Source organism: Lucilia sericata, unplaced genomic scaffold (genome assembly GCF_015586225.1).
Source record: "Lucilia sericata isolate MDLA Ls3-8-SP2 unplaced genomic scaffold, ASM1558622v1 Contig000031F_arrow, whole genome shotgun sequence".
In the NCBI taxonomy this organism is placed as follows: Eukaryota; Metazoa; Arthropoda; class Insecta; order Diptera; family Calliphoridae; genus Lucilia; species Lucilia sericata.
In genome coordinates, this window is record NW_023994069.1 from 171,710 (window position 1) to 186,356 (window position 14,647).

Sequence of the window (14,647 nt, forward strand, 5' to 3'; positions counted from 1 at the left end):
GGATTTTTCGGGATTTCGGGATTTTACGGGATTTCGGGATTACATAAATTTAATTATTTTATACATGAAAATCTGAAATCTTCATGTTTGTGAAGAAAATTGTTTAATCTTGTGAAAATTAATCGACAGAAGATAAATTATTTATTTTTCATAAAAAATTTGTTGAATTTTACCTTAATTCCGATGTATTTAAGCAATTTATTGATGAAAAACTAAATTTCTAAAAGAGGCTTTATATGGGAGCTAGGGTCAAATATGGGCCGATCCTCAAACATTTGGGAAGAGGCATGTAATTTTATATAAAGGTTAGTTATGCTGAATGTCATCGCGATACTAATGGTTATAAGTAAATTTTTGGACGTTTAAGATATTTTTTAATGGGGGCTAATGTCAAACGACGACTCAGAAAGCGATTCTGATTCGATCGATATACTTTAAGGTGGGTGTAGGACCAATAGGTTATAATAAATATAACGTTCAATCCTTCGAATATCAGGTTAGATCATAAATGAACCTTTTCTTTGAAACATGTTATCTACATTCAGAACAATTTAATTTACCTTTACTGTTATCACTCAGATTTATAGAAAGCATTCCAGCAAAATTAAAACGAAGTACTTCCAAAAGTATACCATTTATCACCACTTTAAAAGTAGCACTAAGTGAATTTTTTAACCTTCTGAGGAAGTGATGTTTAAAGACTTCCGAAGATTGGAAAATAATTATATTTTTTCAAAGCTGAAGATATTTTTTTGTTCTTACATTCTTGGGAGATAAAACATTTTACTTTTCGGCTTCTGTTTTATTATATGTATCTATTACCCTTTATAGTTTTAAAATTATTTAAGGCAAATTAGTTGTATTCTATAATAATACAATTTCACTTTCGAATAACTTGCAAAAAATTATCATAAAAATTACTTCTTGAGAATGACTTCAGAAGTAGTAAATTTGGAATCAAATAAAAAGGACATCCCTCCTATGACAAGCCTGTGTTAAAATCATCACTTCTTCAGTTATTTTTCAGTACTTCCATGGAGTAAATTCTACTTCTTTTTCGCTTCTTTGGAAGTTCTTTTTTTTTGCTGGGTTGTAAAGCAAAACATTCTAGATATCATTTAAAAATTTATTTTATATTTGACTGTGCCGAAATAAAATAAATAAATATTCCGGTTTGTGATGGAATTCGAACAATTTGAAATCAATAGATTTGAAAAGGTATGATTAATTTCAATCGAGGAATGGTTTATTATTTCAAAATACTACGCAGATAACAAAATACTTTCCATATAAGAGAATCAATTTAAAAAATATGATAATTTGTATGAAAAGCCGCAGAAATTGAATATTACACAATTTTTGTATTATTTTTGTAGATTCAAATCGATTCTATTTTAAAAATGAATCTCATTAAATAGCTGATTGGTCAATACATTAATATTAGCATCAAATTGGTTTTCAGAGGAGGTGCTTTTAGGATTTCTTGTGTTAATTTTGGTCCAAATTTATGTCTACTATAGACAAAGAATGTGTATACTTTTTGGGTCTACGACGAAATGAAAAAATAAATTTGTATGTACTATATTTGGTATCATACCACTTTAAAAAATAAAAGGTTCAAAATGTACAAGAATAGCTGTGCTGAATAAGTCAAAAATAAACAAAGATCGTAATTTTGAAGCGAATTGAATAAAATTATGGCTCAAAAAAGAATTAAAAAAAATTTTTTAGTAATAAATCCCGGGATTCATTTTGAAAAATCCCGGGATTCGGGATATCCTAATCCCGAAAAAATCCCGGGATTTATTTTGCAAATCCCGGGATTCGGGATTTTCTAATCCCGAAAAATCCCGGGATTTTCGGGATCGGGATTTCGGGATTGGCATCCCTACTATCTATCTATCTATCTATCTATCTATCTATCTATCTATCTATCTATCTATCTATCTATCTATCTATCTATCTATCTATCTATCTACCTATAATATAAAAAATTAATTTACTAAATCATTAAGTTTTAACACAATTTAATTGATTACGTGCGTGCAGCTTATTTTTCCTCTAAAAATTATATACATACACATGTGTGTACGTACATATATTTATAAATTTTTTGGTGTATTTATATGAAAAGTGTGTATGTTTTACTAAAAATATAAGTATGTATGTAGTATGTTTATTTCCAAGATATACATATACATATCAAACAATAGCAACAACAATTTTCTATTGTTATAAAAAAATAAGAAAAAATCATTAAACTATTCATTCAAATACAAAAATATATATCTACAGTTAATCACAAAAGTATTAGTGTTTAATTAAAAATTAGGTAGAAATACAAATACAATTTACTGTTATGTTTGCCTATAATATGACTATATAAAGCCCATACAGTGATCCGTCAACCTCTAGGTGCTCTCAGTAGGGCTTTTAAAAGTGTTTGTCAATTTCTTACCAACCTGGTAGGTCATGAGTTATCTGAATGCCCGCTATTTAATTTTAAAGTTTGTATCAAAAGATCAAAATATCTTGAAGTAGTTCAAAAAGTTCCTCAGTGCATTTAATAACATTCAAGTTCACTTCCTTACAGTGAAATACCAGAGTAATTCAGGAATATCGGATTCCGGTCGAAATTTAGTCACTAACTCAATGACGTTTGCAAATCATTTTGTCTAAAATATTTTACTTTACATGTTTGGGGATCCGCGACATTGGTTCTATTTCTTAAGACATACGTGGCATACTTCATGTAAAGATGTATGTTTCTAAATGAAATTAAAATTTATTGAATTTTATAACATTTTGCATAGGTATTTAACTTTTATGATATACTGTACATACTAATAATATTTTAGAATACACTGTAAGAATTATTTTCTATTTATCAATATAAAAATTTTAAGTTTTTAGGACCAATATTATAGATAACACAGGCTAATGTTAAAAATATCAAGCGGGGAGTAAGGTACCTAGTTTTTAAAATGTCGGTGAAGCAGCATCGTAATACCCGAAGCTTGGAAAAAGGAGGCATTTCAGTTTTAAAACCTAGGAAAGACGCGATGGAGGGACAATCATCCAAGGCGATATCCCTACTATTACCAGTCGCGAAGAGCCGCTTCTCTTTCCGCAGTAGCTCGTTGCTTGCTTGGTTTTCTCAAAATGCACAGTATCACCACAGCATTAACCACCATTACCACTCAGATCTCACAAGGCTTAAATCAGCGGAGACCCTAGTGGTACTTGACCTATCGAAAGTCTTCTAAACTGTCAGTTATGAAACACTATTCGAGTACCTATGTATATCTTGCAATCCGTCAGTCATTCGTAGAGTTTAGATATAAACGCTCCAGATACCGTAGAGTTAAACAAGGCGTACCTCAAGGCATATCGCCGTTATTGTTTAATTTCTACTTCTCTAAAGTTCCCACATTTCCACTAGGAGTGGATATGATAACTGTACTATCATGGCGGCGGGCCATAACACTTCTTTACCACCTGGACAAAGGAAGTCAATTTGCCAAAAAGCGGCCCTAAGGACAGTAACGGGCTTCTTCAAAATTACCTCGAAACATCATCGACACGAGGAAACGAAGGTTAATACTCAAGCAACACAATGTTATGTTGACTAAACAGTTTCACTTGGAATGTCACTGGGAAAGTCATTCCAACTTTAACATTACACAGTTGGATGATCCCCCGAGGCATGTCGGGAAGGATCTTCTTATATACATACGTTGAAAACAGAATCCAATAGATAATACTCGTATACGGCAGCATTGAACGACATTCATTCATAATTCCGCACTCGCAAGATAGCGTATTATTGACTTGGAGGCCGCCCACAGCAGACACAGAAAAAACCAAGAGGAAAACAACTAATACCAAGATGGAGCAACAGGCTCAATGTCTACTGGCCAACTCAGAAACCAATTTATACGTTTCTAAAGGATTGAGCAGCGTTCACTCCGAATCTGACCTCTCGAAGAAGAAAGAAAATGTAATGGAACTTTAATCTGTATTTTATATTTTTAAGTATTAATGACATAAAAAATTGATAGATGACATAACAAATTTTAAGACATGATATCTGGAAAACCTGATAATATTGATAAATTTTGAGGACAAATTCAGATTCAGTGCTGTTCAATCCTTTACAAAAGTATACTTTGGTCTCTGAGCTAAAAAAAATTGTTGTCTTGTGATATTTTCGCCGAAAATAATAGAATCGTTTACTCTACTTATTCAATTGTTTTTCTTTCAGTGTAAATATTTGAAATATTTTTCTCAACTGTAAAGTGTATTTTATTTAGCCAAACTGGAAAATTCAGAACAAACTTTTAGCACGATTCTTCTGCTCTGGTGTTTGCTTGATGAAATTGTTTAAATAATACAATAACAACAACTACAATAATAATACCAACAATAACATACATAAATGTAAACAAATCTCATTCAAAATTACCCGATGAAGTCAATTGTTGTACACAGAAATTCTTATTTGATTCTTCTTTAGTGTTTTTTTTTTGCTGTTCTGTTCATCTTACTCGTATTATGATTATATTATTTTTCGAATTTCTTTCGATTTTATTTTAGTATAATTCAGTTGTTTCAAGCGTTAATATATAAAAAACAAAAGAAAAAAACAAATTTTCCAGATCGCAACGTGTACCATACTATCGCTTACATAATAAAAGTTTCATTTCAAATTTGTATCATTTTTTTCCAAACATTTTTTTATTATTTATGAAACGACCAAAAAAAATATAAATCATACGCATGAATTGCAAACAATTCACAACGAAAGTGCATAATTTTTATTAAACACACAAAAATTCCAAAAAAATATATATTTAAATCACAACAGTAAAGAAAAGTAAAATGTAAAATGAAAATATTTAAACAATTTCAATGTTTAGTGGTTCATAATAATATTACACAAACTAAAGAAAAACATAATTTAATTAGTTACCTATAAATGCGAATACCAAATACATAAATTTATAAGTTAAAAAATATATTTATTTTTTTCTAAATTAATATTAAAAATACCCTACAATCCGTAACAGTGCTATATATAAGTATGTATACATGTCAGAGTATATAGATATTTTAGTAAGTGTTTATAGTAGATACATATAATTTGATTTATTTAGATATAAAATATGTACCTAAGAGTACTACAAGATTGTTTAAAATAACAAAAACTTCAAACTATATGGCTGTTACTTTTCATAAATTTATTTTTGGATTCGAATAGTTCGAATCTAAATGTTTTTATACCCTCCACCACCATCAGTGGTGATAGAGGGTATATACAACTTTGTCATTCCGTGTGTAACACCAAGAAATATTCATCTGAGACCCAACAAAGTATATATATTCTGGGTCCTTATGAAATTCTGAGTCGATTTAGCTATGTCCGTCTATCCGTCCGTCTGTCTGTCTGTCTGTGTAAAACACGCTCACGTTAAAACGAAGCAATATAATTTAACCAAATTCACCCAAAATATTCATTATTATCCGGTACAGTTGGGTATTGAAAATGAGCAAAATCGGTTCACATCGGGAAAAGTTATGAATCAAAATTTAAAACATCCTAGAAAAAAATAAGCATTTTTTACACATTCTAATGTAATTTTCTCGAAAACTATGCAAGATAATTCCATGAAAATCATCATACATTCGTTTCTACACAAGATCTTGATCCTTGCAGAAAATTGCCAGAATCGGTTCACAATTTCATATACCTCCCATACAAAAGTACATATTCCCGGAAAATGGCTTTTTTGTTAATTACTTCCGTCAGAATGTCGATATCTTCACAAAATTTTACAAATTAAAATCTTATGTCAATAGAATTCTTTCAGAGAAAAATTTTCTGGATCGGTCCATAATTGGACAAAGCTCCCATACAAGGTCCCCTCCCGAAAATCACTTAAACGCGCATAACTCATTACTAAATAAAGATATCCATATAAAATTTGGTATAAGTATTGCCCATATGCATAGAAATATTACTGTGAAATTTTTTTCCGATCAGTTCAAAATTGGTCATAGCTCCCATACAAGGTCCCCTCCCGAAAATCACTTAAACGCGCATAACTCATTACTAAATTAATATATCCATACAAAATTTGGTATAAGTATTGCACATATGCATAAAAATATTACTGTGAAAGTTTTTTCCGATCGGTCCATAATTGGTCATAGCTCCCATACAAGGTCCCCTTCCGAAAATCACTTAAAAGCGCATAACTCATTACTAAATTAAGATATCCATATAAAATTTGGCATAAGTATTACCCATATGCATAGAAATTTTACTGTGAAAGTTTTTTCTGATCGGTCCATAATTGGTCATAGCTCCCATACAAGTTCCCCTCCCGAAAATCACTTAAACGCGCATAACTCATTACTTAATTAAGATATCCATATAAAATTTGGTACAAGTATTACACATATCCACAGAAACATTACTGTGAAATGTTTTTCCGAACGGTCCATAATTGGTCATAGCTCCCATACAAGGTCCCCTCCCGAAAATCACTTAAACGCGCATAACTCATTACTAAATTAAGATATCCATATAAAATTTGGCATAAGTATTGCCCATATGCATAGAAATATTACTGTGAAAGTTTTTTCTGATCGGTCCATAATTGGTCATAGCTCCCATACAAGGTCCCCTCCCGAAAATCACTTAAACGCGCATAACTCATTACTTAATTAAGATATCCATATAAAATTTGGTACAAGTATTACACATATCCACAGAAACATTACTGTGAAATGTTTTTCCGATCGGTCCATAATTGGTCATAGCTCCCATACAAGGTCCCCTCCCGAAAATCACTTAAACGCGCATAACTCATTACTTAATTAAGATATCCATATGAAATTTGGCATAAGTATTGCCCATATGCATAGAAATATTACTGTGAAAGTTTTTTCTGATGGGTCCATAATTGGTCATAGCTCCCATACAAGGTCCCCTCCCGAAAATCACTTAAACGCGCATAACTCATTACTTAATTAAGATATAAAGTTTGGAACAAGTATTGCTTATTTGCACAGAAATATTACTGAGACATTTTTTTCCGATCGGTCCATAACTAGTCATAGCTCCTATACAAGGTCCCCTCCCGAAAATCACTTAAACGCACATAACTCATTACTAAATATAAAGTTTAGCAGAAGTATTGCTCATATACAGAGAAATATTACTGCGAAATTGTTTTCCTATCGGTCCATAATTGATCATAGCTGCTATACAAGGTGCCTTTCAGAAAACACTGAAAGGCACATAACTCATTACCAAATAGTGATACCCGTAAAATATTTGGCATTAATACTATTTTTGTACACATAAATGTTATTTCAACATTTTTTCACGATTAGTCCAACCTTGGTCAGAGCTCCCATACAAGGTTCCCTCCCGAAAATCACTTAAACGAACATAATTCATTACCAAATATTGATAACCATACATTTAGCAAAATTATTGCTCTTATATACATAAATTACACTATAAAATTGTTTTATGATCGGTCCATATTTGGTCATAGCTCTATAAAAAAAAAAGAAAATTGTGTTTGTAATGTTCAATAAATCTTGGAATTGTAATAGAGTTAAGCTGTTTAAATCTTGGGATTTTTCTATTTAAGACATGAGAAAACTTATTTCTACAAATATTTGATCAATTAGAAAAGTATTAATATAAAAGTAGCTGGTGGAGGGTATTTAAGATTCGGCTCAGCCGAATTTAGCACTCTAACTTGTTTTATTTACAAAAGAACTTATTAAAATAAATAAAAAACGTTTAAAAATGTTCATGTTATGAACATTATATCAATGGGATTCTGACTAGTTCACTTTCCCAATTCAAAGGTCAATTCAAGTGTTTGGAGATTTTCTTGGATTTTTATTAAACTTCAGATTACCTCGATCTTTAAACAAGTAAGGGTGTTATATTCGGCTGTGCCGTATCTGATATACCCACCATCATATGCGTCAATTATGAACCGATACTCATAAAATTTTGTACATAGATTTTGTTTTATATAGAACTTGTTTATGTCAAATTTCATCGCTATTTTTATATGTATTATATTAATAATATATAAACTTTTGTATGTCGATTGTCATTGCTATACTCGTAATTTTCTGAATCCTCCTCATCAATTATTGACCGATCCTCATAACTTTTTGTAGACCGATTTTGGTTCATATAAAACTTGTTTACATTGAATAACACCACTGTATTCGCATTTTTATGCCAATAATAATCGTTAAAGTAATTTTCTGAAGTGGGCTTATAGAGGAGTAGCAAGATTAACGTTCGTATAAAAGTTTCTTATGTCGAATTTCATAACTGTCGTATTTTTAAGGCAGCAATGACTGTTTATGTAACTTTCAGAAGGAGACCTCCTATTTTTAAGGAAGTAATGAGCGTTAAAGTAATTTTCTGAAGGGGACCACATATGGGGGGTATGGACAATTATTGACCGATTCACATAACCTTTGGTAGAGGGATTTTGGCTCGCAAGGAACTTACTTGTGTCAAATTTTATAATCGTATTTTTTAGCCAGTAGTGAGCTCTAAAGTCATTTTCGGAAGGGGACCTTGTATGGGCGATAGGGTTAATTATGGACCGATCCTCGCTAAATTTGGTAGAGAGATTTTGGCTCATATATAACTTGTGAGTGTCGAATGTCAACACTTTATGCGTATTTTTAAGCCAGTAAAGTGCGTTATAGTAATTTTCTTAAGGGGACCTTATATGGAGGTAGGATCAATTATGGACCGATCCACATAGAATTTGTAAGAGAGATTTTGGTTCGCGAGGAACTTACTTATGTCAAATTTCATCGTTATGCTCGTATTTTTTAGCCAGTAATTAGCGTTAAAGTAATTTTTAGAAAGTTACCTTATATGGGGGTAGGGTCATTTATGGGCCGATGCTCAAAAAAAATAGTACGGAGTCGAATTTCATCACCTTACGCTTATTTTTAAGCCAGTAATGAGCGTTATGGTAATTTTTGGAAGGGGACCTTATTTAGCGGGCCTTTCATGTGCTCTTTACATGGAAAATGATGGTGGAAAAATCTTATATAGAGATATACGAAAGGAATTATTGACCAATGTTCAAAAACTCAGTTTCCTAATTGTAGCTCCTTAGAATTTTCCAATCAGTATTCAGCGTTTCACTCTCCTCTCTTCATGCACAACATTTATCTGAATTCATTCGTCTATGTATGTATAGTTGCGTCCGTTAACCTGTGTGTCCTATAAAAATATCGTTCGAAAGGCTTTACATTAATCAGGTTAAATTCCTCTATCTTGCCGATTATCCCCGAGTTTCCTGGTACTCATGTGATGCAGAGCAATAGAAATAGAATGTAGTTATAGCTCTCTTTGAGTCCACTGCAGCCTTAGATTTAACCTATCGACTAATTCTCTTCTCCCGGAAAATCCATTTTTAACATTGGAAGTTTCTTTTGTTGGGTAGGCGGTATATCTCTGTAGTCGACAGTTTTTAGGCAGACGGTATTATATCTCTGTCTTCGGTTTTTCAACGTAGAAACCTAGACCCGTCATGTCTTTCTGTTCAAAGCCATTCGTAGAACAATAGATTACTGTATTCTATCGATGTCTCATAATTCCAGACAATTTATGTTTCCGTTATGTGATCTGGAGTTTGTATCTTAATGTCCAAGGATAACGTTATCATAACCGACTTTGATCGACGTATGGTTTTCCTACATATTATCCAACAATATGGTTCAATATGGTTCTATACTCCATGTGTTATTTCCACTTTAGTTTCTTATCAAGAATATGCCACCAGGCACTTATAGAGTTTGTGTCTAAATGGCCAATATGTCCATTTTACAAGGATAAAGTGTTCATAACCGACTCTTGTCTACGTAAGGTAGGCATCCAACGTCGATATGGCTCTATACTCTATGTATTATTTCCACTTAAGTTTCCTATCAAGGATATCATAGTGTTCAAGAACCTGGGTTCAGTATAGATAGATAGACTTTCTATCATAAATAATTTGGATAATTGGTTAAAGTATATAGGAGGCTATTAATCGTGGTTAAGTAAAATTCCACAATGCGCCGTATCGCGAAATACGCTTTTCCTGCAGGTTTGGCAATAAATGCTGCCCTTACGTATTACCATCTAAGGAGATTATTTGTGTATTTCAAGCATGCAGTAAATATCATATTAATTGAAATCCGTTTCCATCTGAAAGAATATATGGCGCAAAAATCATAATTACACCCTTGACCATGCTAGTTGAAACGATTATCTCTCTGATAATGAGAAATTTTAATCCATTGGAAATAATATCGTCATCGAACATTGATTCTGGTTGGCTATGGGTGTTGTTGAAAACAATTTTAGATTTTCAATACATCATTTGAACCAAAGAATATAATTTGTACTTTTAAGAGTCTCATTATTATAATCAACATTAATTGTTCAATTATTCCTAGAGTTCATACATCGAATTAATTAATTAGATATGTCAGAGGTGGAAAACTCAGTACTACATTACTTTTTGTTATCTAAAAATACCGCAGTATCTTCAAAATATATTAAGTACTTTTTATATATCCTAAATGGACTAGTTAATATACTAGACCATTTGATAGATCAAAGACAAGTTCACAATTTTGTTCATAGATCATTCTATAGACAAGTCCATATACTGTTCCGTAAATAAATCTATTGACTACTACATATTTTAAAAACCAACTGTACCAGTATTTTATATTAGTCTAGAAGTATATGTAGTCCGATTTTATCCACGGGCATATAAGACTAACTTGTATCAATTTTGATCATGAGATTTAAGGTTAAAAAGTTACAACTTTTTGTTTGCTCTCCTAGAATTATTTTCTACTTCTTTCCTCCCGCTTTATGTAAATAATCCTCTTATTAATAAGTTATTTTAATTGTTTCAGTTTTCCTTGCCAAAATCTTTTTCAAAATGCCAAACAGTATTTCAACAAACAAAATTCCAAATGAACTTTTCCAAGGTTATTCCGATGAACTGTTAAATTTCGCAGCTATAGCATGTATAGTATTTGTCGTCATCGGTGTGCCAGGCAATATTTTAACTATAGTTGCTCTATCGCGAGGGAAACAGGTGGGATTCTAAATTGTGCACTTAAACTAGTCTTAAAATTTAATTATGAATTTATTTCACATTTCAGAACCGCAATTCTACAGCTGTATTTATAATAAACTTATCAATTTCCGATTTATTATTCGGTTGTTTTAATTTGCCTTTGGCAGCATCTACATTCTTGAGACGTTCATGGATACATGGAGATTTATTGTGTCGTTTATTTCCATTGTTGCGCTATGGACTATTAGCGGTGTCACTATTTACGGTATCCTTGATAACCATTAATCGTTATATTATTATCGCCCATCCCAGACAGTATACAAGGTAAATTATTACAGCAAATCTTTAAAACAGTTCAAAAATAAAATATCATTGATCGTTTATTGTTCAACAGAATTTATCAACATCGTTATTTGGCTTTAATGGTCGTTGGTACTTGGTTATTGTGTTTTTCAATTATGATTCCAACATGGCGTGGTATTTGGGGAAAATTTGGTTTAGACACTGAAATTGGTTCATGTTCTATACTACACGATCACAACGATCGCTCGCCCAAGGAATTTTTATTCGTACTGGCATTTATGGTGCCTTGTTTATGCATTGTATTCTGTTATGCTCGCATATTTTATTTGGTACGTAAGGCAGCTTTCCGTTCCAGAGAACCGGCATCAAAGCCCATATCAGTTAAAGGAGCCGAAGCAAATCGTAGTGACACAGATCAAGATAATGTAAAGCCGAACAACAAAGTAGTAGATGCTGGTGGTGGTGATGGTTATTTGGATCTAAAAGCCTTCACTGTTACCGACGATATACAGTTCATAGATGATAACTATAGTTTGGATAATTTACCAATATCATATGAGAAAATAAGTCCAAAAGCAGAAAATAAATCAAATGTTTCTTCCAGTTTTACAAATGTAAGTATCTTAAGTATAAATAATATAATGTTTAATGTTTAAAAATCCTTATTATCTGTATTAAGTTTAGAACGAGTCTCCTCTCACAGTCCCTAAGTTCCATTATGATTCCCTGGAAATATTTGCAAAGGCCCTTAGGGTACAAGATTTGTATATAAACCTCTGTTAAAGGATTGTGAATAAGGCCCTAAAATATGTCTGTTCTCGCACTCGTCAGTTTTACAGGTTTTAGACAGGTCAGGTCAGAAGTAATCAGAAAAATACATTGAAATTTTAGTACGGGAACGACTTATTGTAAAAACTTGTAACCCAGATGAGTATGGAAACAGACATAATGTACATTCCGAAGAAAAAGGAATTCCCACAATATACTACGAAAATAGTCAACTTATTCCACAGTTTTATACTAGTTTATCACTGATTATATCGCCTATGTAGTTGTGTCTGAAACTTTGATATCTAAGACAGCTTCAGTTACTGCTCTTCTTCCAGTTATTTTCCATTAAAGGGTCCTATCAACTGTTTCATACTTCCAAGATCCCTTCCCTTTATAACAAGTACCTAAACACATTCACCCTTAACCCGAGTGGCCTAAAACCCATCTTATGCAGAATTTGTTACTGGAAGAGTATTCGGTTATGGCCTTTTTGGAGTCCGGTCATAGGTTCAACCTTATCAGCTAATATCGCTGTAATTGCCTTATGACGAGTTCATCTCGGTTCAATAGTTTTAAGTGTAGATCCCTCGACCCGCTTTGTCTCGCAGTTTAGAGCCCTCCGTGTAACAAAAGATTCCCACAGAGGTTTGATCTAATGTTTCGCTTAACCACGATCTCCTATCTGGGACCAATGTCCCACAGTATCCGACAATTTCTGTTTCCGGTTTGCGATCGTACGTTTATGAATAACCGTCCAAAAGGGATAAAAAGGGAACTTATAAACATAAATTGTTTAACTTTTCTCAAAATTTTGATATTATTTCAGGACACAACGAAATCTACTCAACCCCTAAATAATTCTAACAGTAAAAGTTCAACAACAGCAAATCAAAATTCATCTACGTAAGTTACAAAAGTTCCGAAAATTTCAAGTTTTTCTTTACACCATTTTATTTCTATTGCAGACGCCAGAATCCCATTAAAACATCCATTAAAACTTCCTTTACACGCTTCAGTCCTCGTAAAAATCATTATGTTTCCATGGGTAATACATCGAATGCTTCGGCAATATATCCGGGACGTATGAGTATAAAAGATCGTAGGCTGTTGAAAATGATACTAGTGATATTTGTATCGTTTGTCATCTGTTATTTGCCCATAACATTGACTAAAATTTGGAAAGGAGCCAACGATAATCATATTTTCAATATCAGCGGTTATCTACTGGTCTATTTGACAACATGCATTAATCCCATAATTTATGTTCTTATGTCATCGGAATATCGTCAGGCCTACTGGAATCTACTAAGATGCCGATGTAAAACCTCAACTCAAAAAGAATTTAAACGTGTTCCAAAGATATAGCTGACTTCTTGATACTTATTAGTTAGATGAAGAAGCTGCTAAAAGTATAGGGCCGTATTATCAATGGCTGACATAAACTTACATATGATTATTATGTATTTGTACAATATTTGATCACCGAATAAAAGTATTATTGTTTTTAATGAACTTAGAACTAGTAATGAATAAAATTGTGTATTTGTATTTCGGGTGCGTTAGTTAAATTAACGATTTGTAACGACTTTAGTAAGAATTAGTTTTGTATACCTAGTTCCCAGTCAAACTTGAAAAATGCTGGCAGTTTCAAAATGTTTTATAATATTGCTCTTGATATCGATTATAACTTCCCCTAGGGCCTAGATGTACCGCGGACAAATAAATTTTTTAAGGACATTTTTAAATTTTTATGAACAATCGATATTTATTATTATTATTTTTATTTATTTTTTGTTTAATTACCATTAGTTTTAAGTTGTATAAATGCATTTGAATAATTGATATTTGTTTTTTATATTTTTTTATTAATTTTAATTTTTTCTTTATTAATAAATCTTTTTATTTTATTATTTTGTTTTTCGTTTTTTTTTTTAATATTTTAAATATTCAATATAATAAGATTATTGTTTTCGTTTTACTTTTCATTTTAATAATTTTCTTTACTTTTTATTACTAAACAAATTTAACTATAATTTAGTAACACAACTAGGGAGAAATATTATTGTTATCAATATGTATTATAATTTATTTTATTAATATTATTAATTAGTATTAATAATTAATATAATTAATACTAGACTATATAGAATTTCCAAAAACCAAAAAAATCTATTTAATTTTTATTTTAAGAATTTTTTTATTTATTATTGTAATATAATTGCAATCCGATTTGATATTTTATATCTAAATATTTAATTTGTATATGTTTCAATGTATGTATGTATGTATGTATTTATGTATATGTTTGTATGTAGATGATTTAAATAGTATAATATGTACTATGTATTTATGTTTGTATTATTCTTTAGATATTTTTTTTAAATATTGTTTTAGTAACCGATTAAAATGATGCCACAACAACACGT

The 14,647-nt window shown here is 31.4% G+C and overlaps 1 protein-coding gene across 3 annotated transcripts in view; it reads left to right on the plus strand.

The window, feature by feature from the left end:
* The window catches only part of LOC119611674 (G-protein coupled receptor moody), a 119,038-nt gene extending 105,087 nt beyond the window's left edge, over nt 1-13,951 (plus strand). The window contains exons 1-6 of one of the 3 annotated variants that reach the window (XM_037967339.1): nt 4,595-5,081; nt 10,981-11,165; nt 11,233-11,471; nt 11,542-12,064; nt 13,048-13,124; nt 13,187-13,951. In XM_037967339.1, the coding sequence (XP_037823267.1) occupies nt 11,007-11,165; nt 11,233-11,471; nt 11,542-12,064; nt 13,048-13,124; nt 13,187-13,586 (1,398 nt within the window). In that variant the 5' untranslated portion in view covers nt 4,595-5,081; nt 10,981-11,006 and the 3' untranslated portion in view covers nt 13,587-13,951. The other 2 variants (XM_037967355.1, XM_037967348.1) reach the window with 2 other exon arrangements.
* Nucleotides 13,952-14,647: the final 696 nt, after the last annotated feature.